The 20618-nt window shown below is 39.0% G+C and overlaps 1 protein-coding gene across 2 annotated transcripts in view; it reads right to left on the bottom strand.

Moving 5' to 3' along the window:
* STIMATE (STIM activating enhancer) overlaps nt 1-20618 on the bottom strand; it is a 37594-nt gene that overhangs the window by 5749 nt on the left and 11227 nt on the right. The window contains exons 2-6 of one of the 2 annotated variants that reach the window (XM_062008275.1): nt 12447-12495; nt 10603-10698; nt 7047-7168; nt 1103-1215; nt 155-232 (exon numbers count right to left, since the gene is read on the bottom strand). In XM_062008275.1, coding sequence (XP_061864259.1) covers nt 155-232; nt 1103-1215; nt 7047-7168; nt 10603-10698; nt 12447-12495 — 458 coding nt within the window. The remainder of the gene's footprint in view (nt 1-154; nt 233-1102; nt 1216-7046; nt 7169-10602; nt 10699-12446; nt 12496-20618) is intronic. The other variant, XM_062008276.1, reaches the window with a different exon arrangement.

Here is a 20618-nt window from a genome sequence, read left to right as displayed (position 1 = left end):
CAGCTTTGTAAAAGCTACATATCCAGACATTTTACCTATTCTTTAACACCCTTCCTCTTGAAAAATTAAGTACCAAGGTACACTGTCCTTCAAGGACTAATTAATTCACACATGGCAGGTAAACATCTCACAGAAACATGCAAGTGGTACTGACATTAACAAAGAAGGGAACTATCAGCATGACGATAGCCAGCTCCAGCTGAGGGTTCTCTATAGGATTCAACAAAGCCACCTGTAAAAAGAAAAGGACTAAGTTCAGATCATGGCAGCATGCAGACATAACTGGAGTAGTAAGTATAATTGTTCATGTACTAGCTAATGCTGCAGTAGTCCTATGACCAAACAAGGATAGCTTTGTAGAAAATGAAAGTACTTAGGACAGCTTCTAAGTTACCACAGATAAGTAAGCGGGGCTGGCAAGAAACTTATCCGTCATTTTTGTTTAGAGAAGTCTGAAGAGCTGTGTTAGAATCATTTTAGAGTGTGTGCTCCCCAGCGACATGCTTTAACTTCCATCTTTAGGAAATTTAAACAGTTTTCTCCAAACTACACAGTAAGACGACAACAGCTCCCAAAGTAATCCAGAGCACACTAACTGGTTTTTAAGGGTTCACTTTGAACATTACATTGCACAGATTCTATCAAAACACATATTTATGCAGTCACCAGCACTGGCTTCACTAAGCCACTGCCAATTTATAAGACTCTACAGTTTAAATCAATCAACAAGGTCAGGCAAAGAAAATTCTTTAAATTACTGCAAGAAGTGAACCAAAACACCTGTAAGGGTTAAAGAATTAAGGGAAGGAAGAATCACTTAATAGCTTCAAGAGCACTCAGACAAGGAGATACAATAAAATTTTACATATTGAGTATATAAAAGGCCTCCAAAACAGGATATTTCTGGCAAAGGATGCCAAAAAGCTTAAGTAGCTGCTTCCTAATGAAACTAAAAGAACATCCCATCACTGCAGAGTTAAAGAGCACGGACTGTAGACAGTTATGATGCTTGAGCCAAACCAATAAACACTATTAGAAGTCTGTTGCTTTACAGCTTCCACCTGAAGTTCATTTGTCTGTAGAATGCTATAAAAACACAAACCTCTTTCCACTGAGGTATAAGAAGCACTATAATGATGATGGTTTTCTCAAATGTCATAATCATGATGTACAGAGCACACTGGCCCACCCAAGCACTGCACTGCAGTGGGTCACCTGCAAGAAAGAAGAAAGGTTCTGTATATGCACAGGGTTGATTTAACTTCACAGTAAACACTTCAGTAAAGCAGTATTAGAAGAGGCAGCTGTATCCTCTTCGAGTGCCTTCTCCAGTTTCCTTAGTTCCCTTTCCCTCCTCAGCCTTATCCTAACTTTCAGAAAGTATCAGTTAGAAACTGAATGTAGCAGGACTTCATGTGATTCAGCAGTGCCTCGTTACACACTCACCATTTTACACCATCTGATGAAAGCAAGACAAAGAGAGTTGTGTTATATTTGCTTCTAATCAGATTGTTATTTCTGTCCCTATATCATGAAGTATTACTTTTCCTAAAAGGGAAACCTTCAGGGAAGCACAGACTGAAGTGAAGTAAGTTCTTCCCCAGCTAAGTGGAAACGTAGAAAACTTCTGCCATTCTCCCTAGGCTACCTTAAACACGTTTCCTCTCTACAAAGTTTTCTATCCTAACTAACTAATCATAATTGAAGCAATAGGTTGAAGAGCTGCTATGAAAAAAGTTAATTGAACAAAAACCTAAGATCACACTTTCAGTCTGACAGGGTTTGAAATTCTGCTGCCCCCACCATAGCAGAGTGAAAGCCTGAGTGCCTTAAGTCACCTGCCAGGACAGAGTGAAGACCTCAAATATCTGGACACAAACACATACATACACTATTGCATTCTATGAAAGCAAAGAGAGGAAGGAAAAACCAAAGAAGACTGGTATGCCAAACAAAGCCTTGCAGGTGAGCTTAAAGCAGCACTTCCCTGGAAGCCAAAGAGGAGGCTTCAGAGGGGGATGTTAGCTCTTTAGTCTTTGCAATAGTCTCTGCAGCATCTTGAAAGGTAGCTTAAAAGTGGGGATGAATAATGAGCAATAGAAATCCAGATGCCTTTATGTACTTGTAATGTATGATGAACAGTTGCTACTTCCTTTTCTGGAATATTTCTGAAAGTCTTTCAATATTAATACTTGGTAATAGTCTTGAGACTTACTGTTTGCTGCTTAAATGCTACAAAAAGAAACTGATAAATCAGACTGGAATCCAAACCAAAGAAAGCTTCCTAAAAGAGTTTTATGGCAAGAGCTAGTGATCAACACTCCAAGAGGAAAACAGCTACAATGCTCCAGATTTACAACGACATACTGCAGTTTATGGCTTCTGTTGCAAACATAAATAAAGTTAGGAAATGCAAAGGGGGAAAACATCAGTAATTCAAAATTGAGTAACTAGAGAAAAGGCTTGAATGAGATTTTTAGCAGTTTCTGTACTCCACATTTTAATTAACATTGTCTAGTTTTCTCAGGCAACTAGCAAATGTAAAGAACCTCCCATCTCTTTAGCTACAGACTCATCACTGAGACTTTACCAGTTTATTCTAAGCTCCTTCTCCATCTCTATGTAACTCCTAAAAGTAGAGACAGATACAGCAATTTTGCATCTATTCCAACTTGGTCACATCAGACTTTGTACATCCAAAAGCTGTGAAACTCTGTATTGGGTGTTGTGCACTATCACCAAGGAATGTTTTGTTGTATGTTTTGGGGGGAAGTGGAGCTGGTGTTTTTGGTATGTGACTGAACTGACAAGTTGTGATTATTAAATTCTATTGAAGGATTTTTGTGTGCCCTGGTGCATCTACAAAATGCTCTCTCAGCTCAATTCTCTTTCTACAACTGGGTAAACAGAGATGCTGTCTACTCTGAATTTGCCACATCTTCTGACTGTCTCCCAATAACATCCTTGTAGAAAAAGTGTTGAGATATAGACAAGATGGGTGGACGTACAATTGTGATAATAAAGGAAAAAAAGCTTTCACAATGAGAGTGGTTAAGTGCTGGACCAGGTTGTTCAAAGGAGTTCTTGAATCTCAAAGTAAAAACTGGACACGACCACTTTCTGAACAACTTGCTTGAGCTCTCAAGCCTGCTTTGAGCAAAAAGGTGGATTGTATGACCTCTGGGGATCCTTTCCAATCAATTTTTTCAACAATTTTATAAACTATGCAAGCCAAGGGAAAAGGCAGAAGTTAATAACATCATCATATGCAGGAGGTGTTCCCAAGTATGGCTGGGACATTTGCACCTTCTAAGACTCAGTTCACAAACTCAAATTAGAACTTGAAAGTCAACATTGAAGCTGTAAAGCTCCAATTCCATTTCTACAGTCTCTGACAGTCCCTTGAGTTCTGATTTTATACCTATCATGTATAAACTGCACATCTAGAATCAACTAGCAAATCAGTAGAAACCTTGTTACTGCAAGAAAAATGCATTAAGGCTGGAACTGGAAAATGATGAATCCTCAGCAGTGATGACTGTAGCAGCATTTTTTGATGGGCAGTGAAAAACAAGTCTGTGCTTCCTCTGTCCTGTAAATTCTCTGTTCTTCAAATCCTGAGAAATTTTCTTAAGAACTATTCTGAAAGAAATCTTGAGAAGTTTTGAAGCAAGGGCAGTGCACCCTGCACGGCTCTAAGTAGCTGGTTCTGCAAGCTGCAAACAAAGAGCTAGAGGAAAAACATGCATCAAATAAAATTTCTATGTCTTTCCAACTGAGAAGCAGACAAACCAAGAGATCACAGTGTGGTTTAGTTACCAACAGAGTTCATTGTCATCAAGAGAGATTCAGTCATCTGTTTTCTACTCCCAGCAGCTAAAGTAGCCTAAGACAAGAAGGGAAGGTGAAGGAAGGGAACATTCTTTTCAGTACAGATCATGATTGATTTTCTCCTCCTTACATACTCAAAGATACTAACTGATTCTGCACTGCTTTTAGCATCCAGCTGCTGACGTAATGAACCTGAAAATACAAACCTGGAAATATGAAAACAAATCTAATAAACTTAAAAACTCTGACATAAAAAAGCCTCTGAGGGAGTGTTATGCCATTTGGTTTATAAATCAGTCTGCAGTGTTGTTTTGCTGTACAAACAGCAACTATTTTTGAACACTGATGTTTTGGTATCCATTCTTTCCTTGAGGCATTTATGCTTAAAAACTATCCTCCATATAAAGAAGAGGCTTTTAAAAGCAGCAGGACACTGCTATTTTTGTGACAGCTTCAAGTAATGAATCACCAGGGATCAAGTAATAGAGCTAAGAAGGGAAATGAGCTCACAGCGAGAATTAACTTGAGACAAATGATTATTTAGAAACACAAACAACATCACTCAATCACAAGAGGAGACCTGGGGTTTTCTGGGAGGGGCTCTTGTTTGTTTTCCCACACTTGCAAACAAACTGAAGTCACGCTGATGTCCAAGCTGAGGACTTTACTAGTTCAGATAAAACACCACAGGCCTCCAATACCTTTCAATGAGCAAGCCCCTCACCACCCCTGTGTGATAAACATCTCTACTGACATTCAAAATGCTTTGTGACCTCACAGGACTGTATTTTTGTCCCCTCTTCTACCCTGCTTAATTATTTTAAATCACCTTATGAAAAATAAGACAAGAGTTTTCTTGGGGCCAAAGGGGAAAATCTCATGTCACTTCAGAAACAGCAGTAGCACTTCACAGAAGAGGGCAGCAAACAATCCAGTGCAACTTGTCCTTTTTAGACAGACTTCTTACACAGTGTTTAACCTTACTGCACCACCATTACTAATAACTGTCCATCTGCTATCTAGTTCTCTTTATACCAGAAACCTTTCCCACATGATTAATGGAAACACAGACTTATGATATGCTTTTTAATAGTCCCTACGGTAGCTCGGTTAAAAGGCCAACACTCTAAGGTCAGGTCAGCACGCTGATGAAGGTACAGAAGAGAAAGTTAGTCACCAATACAATCACCTGATACTGGAAAGAGAGAGGACTTACATAATTCCATACATCACATACATACACGTGTGGAGAGGAAATACTTGATAACCAAGTCCAGGCATTTCAGATCTAACTCAAAATGACAACAATGGATCACTCCCAGATCACCTCCACAGCAGAACACAAGTAACAAGTCCATTTGTTTAAGAGCCTAGTTACTGCAGTCACAGATGCCTCATAACTAACTCAAATAAAACCAGGTTCATTTTGGAAGTCAGTAAAAGAGACAAATTTCAGGAGAGTGTATATATTGGCCATGTCTTCCCATCTACACAGGCTGCTTGCTGTTAAAATGGCATTAAAACCGGAGAACAGATTAAACAAGAAAAAACAGAATGCTATTAGGAGGAAACAAAATCTAGTATTTGACATGATTACAAGTACCTACCTATAATTGTGGTTTTAGTTTTTGGCTCTGAATGGAAAGCCTATTTTCTATGGGCTGAAAGCTGTTCAAAAGTCTTCAATGGCTTCAAGCCAAATCAACAATTAGAAAAAGGGACTTTGGGCAACAGATCTCAAAGCTTAGTCAGAAGGTGTAGCTCAGCAACGTCTCTGCTTCTTCCTTACCCTTTTCCCTTCCCCTGGCACTGGTGTCTACCTAATCCCTTAGAGACCCAAGTCTGGGGACTGAAGGAAATATTATATGGTGAGTTTTCTGATGGTTTTGCTCTCTGAATCAGTTCCCTGAGGAGTCAGATGTGCACCAGGCCAAGGAAAAGGGTGGAAATATTGCACTGTGGCACGTGGGACAAAAAAAAAAGCACATAAATCAGATTGTGTCACTGATGATTAGACAGCTTAAATGATCCTAAACTGTATCCTAAAATATATATATTAAAACTACATAAATCTAACAAAATTTGCCCTAATGATATAGGCAGTTATTTCTCCTAAGATAAATGCTAGTCATCATCTCTATTTCAAACCTCTGACATTAAAGCAAACAGCAATTAGTGCTATTTAACTGTAAGCTCCCCAAACTTTTAAAGTACTTCAACTTGGCAAGGCCTTTATTTATTTATTCTTAATTCTGTCAGCCACTCCAGATCCCTAAAAACAAAAGAAATCTTCAAAACCAAAAGGCCTACCAAGGATAATTATGAAGCTGCTATTAAAGCTTTTACTTTCTTATGCAAACACTATTTGAGTGCTTTTTTTTCTCCAAACCATAGGGTTTGTTTGTTCTTCTCTCTGATGAAGAGCCACTGCTCTCCATTCCTACCTCATTGAGCTTCAAATGTCATTTTTAGCATCTACACAGAACTTCCATTCCCAACCAGCCAGACTAAGCAATCTGAAAACAGCAGGTAAAAGGAGAATGATATGTTCATGTTCAGTATGTGTGATACTCAACTGCATCTGCAAATCCACAGTTTTGGCAGATCAGTGGACTTCAGTGGCTAATAAAAATGAAACCCCACAACTTCACACCAAGGTGATTTCAGTAGCTTCTAGTCTATACAAAAGACATATGTATTTTTCATCAATGATACAAGTCCTACGTGCAGGAGTTCAAGTGATTGTTATTTGAGGACAAGCACAAGCCAACTTGCCTTTCTCTTCCCTGAAACTATGTGGTTGTTTACTTTAAAGAGGGCTGGCAGAACTCTTAGCCCATATCTTCAGACAATGGCATGTGGCTCAGTGAAAGCTTTAATAGGAAATGACCTCCCAGCTATCATTTAACAGTGTTTCAAGAGTAAATTTGTCATGCTGTTACTTTTCCATGAGATTAGCCAATATTGCAATTTGTTCAATCACTCCTAAAACACACATTCAAGCAGCACAAGATTCAAACTCCCCAAACACTTTGAGATTTGTTAAGCTTTCCAACACTGAAGGTGCATGTCAAGAGGCAAAACTCAGAATAAACCTTGTGACAGTTAAAATGACCACTATAATCATTGTATAGAGGTTTTAACATTGACCATTAACTGAAATATTCTGAGCTTCTATATAAAAACCATTTCAGTGCAAGAACAGAAACATTTACCATATTCACCAAAGCGAAGGGTCTCCCACTGCTGCCATTCCACAATGCTGCTGACTGCCCGAATACCGATGTAGATCAGCAGCATTCCCAAGGTGGCATCTAACAAGAAGTTGATAAGGTACCTGAAAGGATAAATGACAGAGAAAAAAAGGATCAAAGGTTCATTTTCGACTAGTTCAGTGTATTTTAACACCACACTTGATAAAAGACCTGGATATATGTTGAGAAGCCAGAGTTTTAGAAGAATCTCAGTGTTTTGTTTCTGTCCTTAAAAGTTAAGCTCCCACTTCTGTTTTCAGGAACTCTGGTGTGTGCATGTACATGCTCTAGATGAACTCCAATATTCATTTTACCCCTTTAAATTAAAATCAGAGTTCTTTTTAACCAATGTTCTATTCATTTTGCACAGAAAACTGGAATATGAATGAAAGCAAAGGAATAAAAAGAGAAGTTACCTTAAACATACCTCAGGGATTTGAACACCATGCCCCCACCCAAGCCTAATCCAATCCACTTTCATTCTGAGAAGGAAAGACACCACAACTAGAGAGTGTTTCTTGCTCAAGGGAGCTCCCTCTTTGCCTCAACAAGGAGCAATGAGCAGTATAATACCATGCCTAGAGTCACTATCTAGGGCAAATTTCAAGTTAGTGATTTAGTTTCCTGCACCTCAGTTCTTGTCCAATAAACAGTTGAAATAACCAGGAACAAACTTTCCCTGAAAAAAATAAGCAACCCTCAATGGACACACAACTGCTGCACTATTCATTTTAGTGTTTCAAGAAGAGCTTCTGGGACCTCACCTGTGCTTCAAAAAACCAGCAGTTACTATGGGTTTCACATTAATTCTGAGGTGCATTAAATGGTGCTGTTGAAATCCAAAGCATTCGGTAAGTCAGTTTGGTTTATTAACTACCACTGATTTCAGCTGAACAGAACAGCAGCTGAGAAGGAATCAGCTGTAAGACACATAGTACATCTCTGTTTCTGAGATTATTTGGTAGTTACAAATACCTAGAAAAATCCTAGAGTCTATAAGAACTTATCTGCAGGGACAAAGGAACCAAATCAGAGACCTGCAGGCTTCTGCTGACTGCAGAGACAAATCATGCAGACAAAACAGTATCAGAAAGTGAAAAGCAAAGGCGTGTATTTGAAACAGTAAAGAGGGAGCTGGCTCATGCTCTAAATACCATTCAGTAAAAACGAAGCTAATCTGCCTTGCTTCTGCCAAGAATGTCTCAAAAATAGTTATTTTCTAATAGCTGTGCATCAAATGAGAGTCTGAATGAACTTTGTATCAGCCAAACATTCAAGTCCCGGCTCAGTGCCTGGCAGAGGCAGCTCAGCAGGTACCAGGCTGCCCAAGTCATCTCCAGGCCACAAGGGGCTGCTGTAAGTCCGTTGCAGAGAGGCGGACACCGGCAGCAGAGACGGGATGTGCCAACAGCTACTTCACATCCAATTACAGCTCGCAGCACAGGCCACGGTATTCCCGAGCACATCACTTTCTGTAGGCAACGCTCTTATTCTGTGATTAACCCTGCTCACATGCAACCGTTGGACTGACACAAACAACAAAACAAGCTGGTGCCACCATCAGATAAATGTATTTTGCTCAGAGTTGAGTGAGGGTCTGAGGTTCACAAAACTTCCTGGTGCACCATACAGTGCCAGCTGAGTTCTCTGCACTGTGAGCCTGCTGTTTGCTGCTTCTATTTAAAATTCTTCTGTTGAGGTGTTTTAACAGAAGTTTTATCAGCTTTGATATTATCACACACCTGCCTGAATGACAGCACTATTCCCAAACTAACAGACGACAACTTGCCATTCTCGTTCTTCCCAAGCTTTGAACCACAATGTTTTCTAAAGCTGTGTTTTCTGGTTTTGTTCTGAAAGTAACTCACAAGCTACAAAACAGGAAAGAACAGAAAACTATCCATGCTGGAATAAGCTGAGTGAAGTTGTTAAAATTACAGACAGAAATGCTGCTTTTGCTCACTAATTTTGACCCACTTGCACACTTAATAGATCATTTTCCCAAGGAAGGACACATGGCTGTGGTTAATACTCCATGCTATTTTTTCTGCTACCAAGAGAACCTGCACCCTTGTCTGAGAAATTACACAGCTCCCCACTGTAATTCTTGTTACCTTGAGAAAAGTGAGTAACAGTTTGTCTACCTCAATCTGTTACTTGTTTTGTGCCACGTTACACTGACATGAAAAGTGCTATTTGAAAATAGTTATGCAGATTATGTTAAAACACGTAGAAGAGAACACACACATCACTAAATATTTTATTCTGACAACTCAGTACACAGCACAGAAGTTATTTTTACTTATAAAATACTGCAATGAACTATTGTGCTTCAGCTTTAAACACTGACAATTGTAGACATGCATTGGTTAGCTTACTTCAATGTATATTTTAACATACAAAAATGGAATGAAAATCATTTGCATTTGACGGTTCTCACATCTACCAGGAAATTCTTAAATCAGCAAGCAAGGAAAATCCAATATAACTGAAACTGTCATAATAATAACTTAAACTTTACAGTTAGTGTGTTAAAATAAATGCATTTTTACCTAACAAAATGCTTTGGAGGAGAAAAGCAGTGCTTTACTTGAACATTTATACCGTGTAGGAACACAAAAGGAACCACGGAGGAAGAAGGGAAATAAAACAGGCTTAGGAAGCAACAGAAGCATATTCCTCGAGCTGTGTAGCTCCTTCATTTACCGAAGGACAACAGTGAGCAGATGCTATTGAAGGATCTGGATTGGTTCTAAAGGGCAAATTACTAGGCTTTTAAAAGTAATTTCACAGCTTCTATTACCAGGAATGTCTAAAGCTGCTTTGAGCATGAGCCCTATCAAGAACAAACCCAAACAATTACTGTTTGCTTCAGGAGCTCTTGTAAAGAGCCTGATGGGGTCTTAGTCATAAAATCTTCAGGTTTAATGTACTAGAGTGAAATGCTTATCTACTCAGTCACACTGCTCTGAGCGTGGCACTGAAAAATTAATTTCTGTATTAACTGCCTGGGTTCCAAGCAAGATTTCCTGCTTTTAACAACACAAAAGTAACACTGCAGTAGCTAATGCAGGTTTTAGAAGAAAGGACAAGCTTGGATGTTTTTTGTTAAAATATCCCTGAAATCAACCTGACTTTATATTAAAAGCCTTGCTGCAATGAACAGTGCAGTTGGAGGTCGGTGTACACAACTTTATAAACATTTCCTTTGGTTCTCAGCACCTCCTTCAGTAAATAGCCTCATGTTACAATGTGCATCCTAAGCCCTCATTCATTAACTGCAGAGGGAGTAGTAAGAATTTACCCTTGGTCTAAAATATCTGTATACAGTCCAGAAAAAGCTTTCCCAGGTCCTGCCAGCCATGAACTAAAGACCAGAACTCTGATCCTTGATTAAATAAGCTTAAAATCACACCATGAGTTTCTCAGCTCTGTCTTGCATTATCATCCACATACATGATCACATTCACCTGCACAACTTCCTTAACGACCAGTTACTCTGAAATTCAACACTCACAGTGAACAAGGGTCTTCTTCTGTAAGGTCTGACAAATAGACATTTGCGAAGTGGATGAACAACATCCCTATGGCTTGCTTGGAAGTATCTAAAAACCTGTACAGAGTAAAAACAATTTTTAAGGCACACAAAACTGTTAACACCACAGTCTGACGTTGCAAATTTAATTCAAATTCCATCTGAACTGCTCCTTTTTTTCCTTCACATGAGAACACCAGAATGATAGTGTCATGATATTTATCTTATTTAATCGTGTTCCATTTTAAATTCCACCTCTATTTTTTTTCTTGAGTATTGCTAACAGTGAACCAAATTACACTAACTTCAAATCTTCCTACTGTAAATCTGAAGTCTAAGGATATCACTCTTGGTATCATATGCACTATCCAAGAGCTAATCCTCACTAAACCTAGCTAAGTCTTTAATAACATCCTGTAAACAATGAGTATCCCAGCCTCACTAAATATGTCAGTCCTTTTATGTTAACTCATTTTTAGCATGTTTATGACACAGACAAAAATAAAACCCTCATCATGTGCTTGTTGGTGAACAATTTAGTAGCTAGCTAATGGGTCATTTATCTAGAGCATTTAGCCAAAAAGCCAACATATTTTTCACCTGAAATCACGAAGTGATCTCAATGAAGTTTAGCTGTAGTACAACAGCCTAGAACACATTGCAAAACAATTACAACCCTGAAAAAATTCTCTCCAAAGCAGATGAATCAGAGAAAAAAGAGTTTGCTACTTACAGGGAAAATATTAAAACACCTAAGTACTGATTCAGTATTGACTCCAGCCCTTACCATTCTTTTATCATAATCCTTTGCACAAAACCAAACAACTTCAAGTGGATGTTTTATTATCCTAATAAATATCCTCTATTTAATGGGAATTATGTCAAAAGTATTCTGTATGCAAGAGTGTTCTTTATACAAACCAACATCCACACTGCCTGTTGTTTCCAAACACCCCAAGAGACTCATTTTAAGCCTGAATCTCCGTCTCTCCTCCCCAACAACTTTGGGAGTTTATTCTCTTGCATCCATTGCACAACACAGAAAGCAGAGTGTTGGAGACGAGGCAGGAAGCCAATAAGTTACTTATCTAATCCGTATACCATACTATAAATAACAATACTCAAGTCCCAGAAAAAGACTCTTTGCTTGAAAACTCAGAGCTATCACTGCACTACTCAGAATTCCAGGCTGAGGTGGACTGTAGTACACAAAGGTTTTGTATTTCTTTTTTCAAGACAGCAAAGGTCAGGATTAGTTTTGAAAAGCAGCATCGTATGAAATGAATTAAAATCACTGAAGTCTTTAACAGCTGGAACAACACTTTAACATTGACATGTCTCAAAACTAATACAGGTTATGTTGGTGTTGCTAAAATCCAACCACTTTTAAAAAGTAATAAAACCAAATACTCTTACTATACGTTGGATTGTTTTATAGCTTAAGTATTTGTAATCTTTTACCATTATGTCTTCTCTTATACACAGTAGGACGGCTACAGAACACAGAATTAGTTTAAGCCCAGCTGAGAGTTTCCTGTAACTTTCCATCTTCAGATGGAAGCAAAATTTGAAGCTTTATGTCTAAATATACATCCTTGTAGAGATTCCTGGAAGTGTTTAGTAAGAATGAACTCACAGGGAAACACACAAAATGTAACTTTTTGTTGACTTGTGTATTTTGGTAACTTCTTTTGTTCCTCACTGTCAGTCACCAGTTTCTTGTCCTTGCTTTTTTTGTTTAAAAATCATATGCAAAGAATGATTCCTTCAATGTCTAAAACATGCAAGCAACAAACAATTTAAGACTAAAGCATACAGAAACATACCATATCCTCCAGGGACGTCTTTCATGCTTTGGTTCTCTGAAGCGTTTTACTGAGAAAAGAAAAGAACAAAAAATTGAAGACAAACAGCAATTCACAAAGCAAGAAGAATGTAGAAAACTGAATGCAAATTGTCTTGCAGAAATGTTTCATTCTGTGATAAATTAGATCCCACACAACTGCATTTCACTTTCTCAGTCTCTAAGGATACGTTTTTAAGGAACAGGCTCCCTTCCATCACCAAGTTCCTACAGATCCATCGTCTCCAGCCAATACACATCACGTGACAAAGTCATCTATTGCCAACCACTATTTCATTTGCCTTCAGCTTTTATAACCACCCATCCAGAACATTTAATTTCTCATAGGAAAGCAGGTATTAGAAAGAGCTGTTTCTTTTGCTCACTGGAGACCAAAAGTCAAATTGGAAAGTATTCTCACAATACAGTGGCAATCTGTAATATCAGAAATAAATCAAGTGAATTAGCAGCAGGATAAATATATTCTCTGACAAAGTATATTTATGCTATGGATGACAAATAAGACTTTTGTGGGCAAACTGAATTGCAAAAGGAAAGCAGGACACGTTTTTTTCAGTTAGAGAATCCCTCCATAAAAGGTTGATACTTGTTAATGTATTACAAACTCAAAAAATCCAGTATTAAAATTAATGCCAACTATACAAAGAAAAAAAAAGATAGAAAATGGACTATTTCAATCACGATACCACTTAAAATACAAAGTGTTCAGGTATCTGATAGAAAGCTCCTCTTGCACCCTGCCTGGCTACTCCTAGGGTCCATCCTAGCAGCCATCAGCTCATCCCAGGTCCATCCCCACAATCTCAGAGCAGCAGAAGCCAAAAGGCAAATGGAAGAACATGAATTATGGCCTCAAAGGAGTGAAGCCCATGGCAGGGAATCAGCTCCAGAGCACCTTTGGAAGGGAGATGGTCAGGGCATCAGGGTATAGGACAGGTATAGGATGCAGGGGAAAAGCATTTTGGGACTGCACAAAAGGTGCAGGGAGGAATCAAAAGAAGGGAAAAGGATCTAGACTAGTTACGAAGGAACAAACATGGGAAGGCAGAGGGATAAGTGAATAAAAACAGCTGCTCAGACACAAACAGTGCCTGGTCCATACATCTGTACTGTCTGACCTGTAGTTTGCCCTGTCTCCTTAGCAAATTCCATTTCTAACTCTTTCTCAGCAAGCAAACCTTTTACCCTACTGGGAACAAGAGCTCAGCCCTTCCACAGGCAGGACCTGGGGCAGGGAGCCATGGCAGCCTTGCATTTGCCAGATCTGGCCTAATGCTGTAACAAATCTATTTTGTGTTATAGCTGCAAGATGATCATTTCTTATATATCCCAAAGGCAGATCAAAGATAACTGGGTAAAGGGAAGCCTGTCCACTCAGCATGGGTTTTATATGTGGTTTTTACTTCCTTTTTCTGCCCAAAGTTCAGTGGCACTCACCAGTTCCTTCAACATAAGTTTTGAAAAAATAATTATTATGGCTCTTATTTAAGAAATTATTGGGTTTTCCTTTTTTGAAGAGATAAAGAAAGACATTCTCAGTCCCAATCCCCTCTTCCCCTTTAACTTGCAGAGATTGTCTCTTAGAAGGCACAAACCATAGCAGGTATAGGTCAGGCAAAGCACCAATAGGTATTTTAACCTGCTGCTCCAAGTATTAGTGGTGAATTTAACTTTCAACAGCAGGCTGTGTTAAGTTATGCTTACCTGGCTTACAAGCCTTAAAAACACATTTTAAGAACCAACCACAAGCTTTTCATAAGGCAATTTCCCCCAAAGCCAACCATCCTCATACGATATGGCATTAATACAATTACACAAATGCCTATAGGTAAATCAAAATAGTTCACCTCCAAGGTGGGAGGGCAGCACTTGCAGGGAGCACCAAGCTAACAACTTGCCATTTTACTGTCTGTCACTGCTTCTGACACAGAGAGAAAAACTGTGTTTCACCCCCATGTAATACAACCATTTGAAATGAAAAAGTGACAAGAGGAAAAGACTACACTTTTACACCAAAGATAAAGTTGTAATAGCAACATTTGCCAGCAGTTTTCTCTGTGAATAGCATGCCATAAACATAAAACTCCTGTTAAAAATGAGCAACACCCAGCTAAGTCAACCGGTTTGCAGTTTATGACAAGTTCTGCCCAGACACACTATGGATTACTTGAATCAGTCACTTTTTACACAACAGAAAGCCACGAAGAATCACAAAATAAATGCAAGAAACAGAAGTTTCAACTTACTGTAGAGTTTGTGCAAGATGCTTTTCTGCAGACAAAATAGAAATTAAACTGGTAAGATTCACACACTCATGGGAAGGGAGAGGGGAAGTCCAAGCTTAGGCTTTTGTTTAGAATTACTAAGAAGTTGTATAAGCCTGTGGATTCATTTACTTCTCAACAATATTCATAAAACCAATGTTTTGGAAGAGGACATTCAAAACCAATTCAACTAACACCATTTGAAATTTTATCCATTCTGATAAAAAGACTTCAGAAAGTCTGTGTTCCTCTGGCCCACCCTGAAAACAACATTTCATCTGAGGTAACATTAAACAGGAGAGTTAACTTTGAAAGTCTTGGCAAGTGTCTTTCAGGAACGTATGAAATGGCTGATCACATCCAAAACTGCTGCCCTCATCCCTCAACAAAATGAGACAATCTCTTTAAGGGAACTTTAGGAGTTGCTGCCTGATGAATATGTATCTGCACACTTGAAAGCCCAGTAGATTCACATGAAACAGGGTTGTTTTCTCAGTCTAGTTTCTCACAAGTCTATTTGTGAACATGAGGTATTTCTGACATACAGATACTGGCAGGTATTTTCCTGCACACCCCTGATGCAGTATGTGGGTTACGCTGCCTACCCAGCACAACATCCTATCACATCAGAGTGGTTCAAATTGAGAGCAACTTCACTCCTCTCCTAGCAAGGGAGCATGTTTTCTGTATGACTGCATAAAACCAACAGGCTGCAGATAACCACACTGGCAAGCTCAGGCTCTGTAGCATGCTTGCTATTAATAAATTAATTTTGCAATCAAAAGCCAGTACATTTTTCTTTCAAACAAAGATTCTGTAAGTTTTTGAAGCATCAATTCTTCCCCTTGCCCTGCTCCAAAACGTGCCACGCTTGCAGGTGCTCCCAGCCCCACTCACAGTTTCTCTTGGCAGTCTGCATTGCCTCGCTATAAACTCACAGACGTGCCCTGGTGCGTGTGTCAGCTGACAGATGGATCTCAATCTGCCAACTTCTCGCTGTGAGGAGGTGGTTCCACTCCATATGCTTCAACTTGGAGCTTTGTACTCGCACGAGCAAGAATTCACCATATTTAATATTAATTAACTAATAGTGTTCAGAATCTCGTGCTGAATTATAAACGAAGAAAGAAGTGCTGCTTGTTTATACACTCAATGCCAGAATTTTTCAGGGAAGGAAATAAATGCACTTCTGCCAACAAGCATGTGAGCTGCCAGATGGACATGTACTAAATAAGCATATAAAGTAGAGTATCACTAATGGAAAACTCAAGTTCATTAAATTGTCTTCCCATTTCATTGAAATTCTAGCAATAATTAATGACAGAGTACTATGGAATGGCTTCTAACAGCTACTTTAATTCAGGAGTTTTGCAATCAGTACTCCAGAAAACTGAAGACTCAGGGAAGAATAAGGCCATAGGTAAGAACAGAGACAAGAGAGAAATTAAAACCTCTCCAAAATGTCAAAATGAAAAGACTTGAATCCATACTTGGAATTCAGCCTTTCCTCCTCTCCCTCCTTTATCCCCCTCAGAGTCACATGGGAAATATTTTGTTGATGTGAAGTAACTTCAACATGCATTTAAGAACTTCATGTTTCTGTGTGGCTGCTATTGCAGCAGGACAAAACTGGCCCAGCTCAAATGTTTGAGACATTTCTACATACCATGTATCACTGCATTTGTTAGATGCACACTCTGGCAGTTCAGAAAAAGAATCTTTCTGGTCCCAGAAATGATCTTACTTGCTAATTTGAAATGGAAAAAAAAGAGGGACTATAAGGTAAAGATCATTCAACATTTGACATCCTCTGCAGCTGTAGGACAATAATACTGCTCTTTTGAGGAGGGAACTGGGAATTTCACCTGTATTCCCAGTGCTTCTCAACACTTTTTCAAGAATAAGTCAAAGACAAAGCACATGACAAAATGTTTCATTTCACAAACTTCCTACACATTTGTTACCAGACCTCAGCAAAGTGATAGCTGAGTTGGCCAAATCTAAGTAGAGAAGCAAAAGGCTAGTGAGGATAGGATCCTATTTGCATATGACATGTGCAAACCTGCTCATGTGCTTGGGCAGTTGCAGCAAGGACAGAATCAGACCCTTCTTGCAGGTACGCAGGTAACAGGCACAGGGAAACTGTCACAAGTTGCAGCCAGGGTAATTCCAGCATGACAGAAAGCAAAACATTTCTAAGGAGAGCAACTGAACTCCACAACTAGTTGCTCAGAGAAGGTGCAATGACTTCAGTCTCATAGACCTTGAAAATTTGAGGTCTCTTCCAACAAAAATTGGTCTGTAAGTCGAAAAACCATCTTACTGTGATATGATGCTTAAAAGCTTCAAGATTTGAGCCAAAGGACCAAAGTATGGCTAAATAAAACCCATACACATGTGTGTGTATGCATGCACAGGATTTAAACAGGCACAGATCTGCTGCAGTTTGAGCTTCCTTCCATACAGTGCCCTGATTGTGCAAAGCTGTTGTGATCTTGCTGGGTTACTTACATATTCAATAATTTCACATAATTTCCAACATTCCAAGACATGCATTAGAGTTTCCAGTAGAATACTATTTTGCTAACTATGTAGGGAGTAGCAGCTGAGGAGTTAAAGCAAGCAATAGCACCCAAACTCAGAATGGGACGTGGAATTGCATATGGCTCCTCTCAGACAACTGAACTACTTGGAGAACATTTGGTTATCAGGAGAACATATGCACCATAAATTTGATCCTGGAATTTCTAACCCTGTAAAAACTTGTAAAATCAACTACATATGCAGGCCAGATTTCAATTTTTATAAATTCTATTTAGGAAGACTGTCACAAACATTGCTCTGCTTGTTAGTATCAACACTTTTCCCACAACAGTGGAAACTAAGTCTGTTATGAGTAAGCACATGCACAGTAATAATTCCTGACAATTCACAACACCATGGAAAGACAACTGTCAGTGAATTTTACATCACCCATCATCTTTTTACAAGGGCATGTAGTGACAGGACAAAGGGTAATGGCTTTGAACTGAAAGAGGGGAGATTTCTATGGGAAGAAGGAAGAAGTAGTTCTTCACTGTGAGGGTGGTGAGGCACTGAAACAGGTAGCCCAGTGAGGTTGTGACTGTCTCATCCATGGAAGTGTTGCTTATTTCCCTACGTAAGAAGCCTCAAATTCTTTGTTACATTTTTGCTTTATGACCTAGACTTGTCAACACTCTTGGGCACCAATTATACTGAAGCAGACATTAATTACACCGATTAGAGCAACTGATTTCCAGATCCATCTAGTGATCTAGCTGTATTTGGGACAGATATCAGGAACAGCCACTTCTTCGTGATGAAGAAAGGTATGGAATAACTCAAAGGAAAATTGCAGTTGATGTTAAAGACTGACATACTGTGAAATGCATGAGCTCAGCAGCTTTGCTCCCTTGCAAAAAGGATTGTTAAAACTTCTCCAAGACAGAAAATAGTATTAGCCATGCAAGCACTGAACTTCTTGTCTTAATTCCACTGTGTCCTTGGCTTCAATAGTTCTGTAGAGATACATGTGTAATTAAGAACTTGTCCATTAAAGATGGTCACCCAGGGAGAAACTTTACAGAAACTTTATAGAAATGCCAGACACAAAGTTTAACGACCCAGGTAGCTGGTTACTCAGAGACATCATAAGCCAAACAGTTTCATGTCTGGATAGCCATTCAGTACCTATAAAAGTACAGATCTTGTCCTAGCCTCTTCATTGCAATGGCAGCAATGAGAATAATATCACAGCTACAGTTTTTAGGCAGTGAAAACTTTGCACTAGTTAAGCAGGCCTGACTGGCACTCTTTTTAGAGCAGAGAACAGAGAACTTTGTTTTACTGCAAAGTTAAATACTCTGGTGCCAAGCATCAGCCAAGCCCAGCTATCTCATGACAGAGCTATTTGTCTCAACACAGATGACATCAGATGATGGAAAATGATGTGCCAGCACTAGATTTCACATAATTTATCATATGGACAGTAGTGCTTGTTGGATAAACAGTGGAGAATTACAGTTACAGGAAGTTGTCTCTGTAAAAACATTTACTTTGTACCTGCTTCCACACCCAGCTAAAAATGGATCTGTAAATTTCATCCCTACAAAGATTTTGTGAAAGCTAAGGGAACAGCTATCACAAAATGAAGCTTCCCTTCACAGTGCAGGAGAGGAGAGGACATAACCTTATTTAAAGAACACCCCAACGTACCACTACCTGACCTTTGAAATAAAACAGCCCATGTTGCTTCTTCCAGAAGGGCTGACAAATGCATTACCTGAGGTTGGGGAGCTTTTTATTCCTAACACATACACATTTTGAGCTAAAAAAATCCCACAAGCTTAGCTTGTAAAGATTGGCTGGGGGATACACAAATAAGTCACATTACCTGTCACACACAACTCAGTCTAAAACAATTTCACCAAGGCTGAGCTCATGCATCCTGGTAGCACATGATAGCGTGGTTCTGACAGAAGCATTAATTTGGCTGTCAATGAAGGAAATAAATGTGTCTTTGTAGTGCATGAAGCCCAGACACACCACATCAATAGCTATTGTAATGGAGCTCTTTTCCTTTTTTTTTTTTTTTTAAGGGTAAAGCTTACTTTTAAAACAGTTAAACTAACTTAGAAGCATGGAACAGTTGGGTTGGAAGGGACCTTTTCGGGTTATCTAGTCTAACCCCCTTGCAATGAGCAGAGACATCTTCAACTAGATTAAGTTGCTCAAAGGCCAATCCAATCTGACCTTAAACGTTTCCAGGGACACAGTATCTACCACCTCTCTAGGCAACCTGTGACAGTGTCTCCCCACTTTCATTCTGAAAAAATGTCTTCCTTAGATCTAGTCTAAATCTACCTTTTTTCAGTTTCAAGCCATTACCCCTTGTCTCATTGCAACAGGTCCTCCTAAAAAAGTCTGTCCCCACTCTTCTTGTAAGCTCCCTTTAAGTACTGAAAGGCTGCAATAAGGTCTCTGCAGTCTCTCTTCCCCAGGCTGAATCTAGCAGACAGAGAATGAGATACAAATTTTCACTCTCAATTGCTAACCTATTTGCTGTCTCCCCAGAGGGAGTAGCACTTCAGAAGCCTGAAAAAGCACGTAATATGCACTATGTAAACAAAAGTATTCAGCCCTTTACTTCCCAAAAGTCATGCCAATGCTATAGCAATACTAAAAATACAGGAATGCAAGTAACTGCTTTAAGAACTACAAGGTAAACAGCACAAGTGGCTTAGAAAATATTTATCCAAATATTCAAGTCCTAAGACAAGATTTGATCTCAAGAGTCAGGCACTTGTTATCTTTGCATTTACCACTGTTGGATTAAGGTGTGCTCTATTTGAAAGGTCATAATAAATCACACCTTCCCAGCACCTTCAGAGACAGAAGCATATGCTGTTGTTTCCTCAACAGGTATGAGACAGCTGAAGGAAAACAAATCTAAGCCTCCAGCATTAAAAGCCCCTGTAAGATTTGCTTTAGAAGTGTAATACACAGTCTTCTTGCAACCACTTTTATACTCTGAACCAGGTGTTATGAAAAAAAAGCATGAAACACCAAAAGGTAAGTGGCTAGAGAAACAGACAGCCTATTCCTACTACGCAACACATACACCTATTAAGAGCTGAAAAACACACTCTGCATTCAAGTGGATTTTTTTTCTATTAAAAATATGAACCATTTGGGAAACATTAAATATTTAGGACAAAACAAACAGAGTCAATCCATATTAATGTGCACTAAGCAGCAATTTATGATTCACAACACTATTTTCATGTACAGCATTCACAAGATCACTCAATAATACATGAAGTTTTCCTAACATTATTAGTATGACAACA

This window comes from Colius striatus, chromosome 15, assembly GCF_028858725.1.
Source record: "Colius striatus isolate bColStr4 chromosome 15, bColStr4.1.hap1, whole genome shotgun sequence".
Taxonomy (NCBI): domain Eukaryota; kingdom Metazoa; phylum Chordata; class Aves; order Coliiformes; family Coliidae; genus Colius; species Colius striatus.
This window is presented reverse-complemented; position numbering and strand designations above follow the sequence as displayed.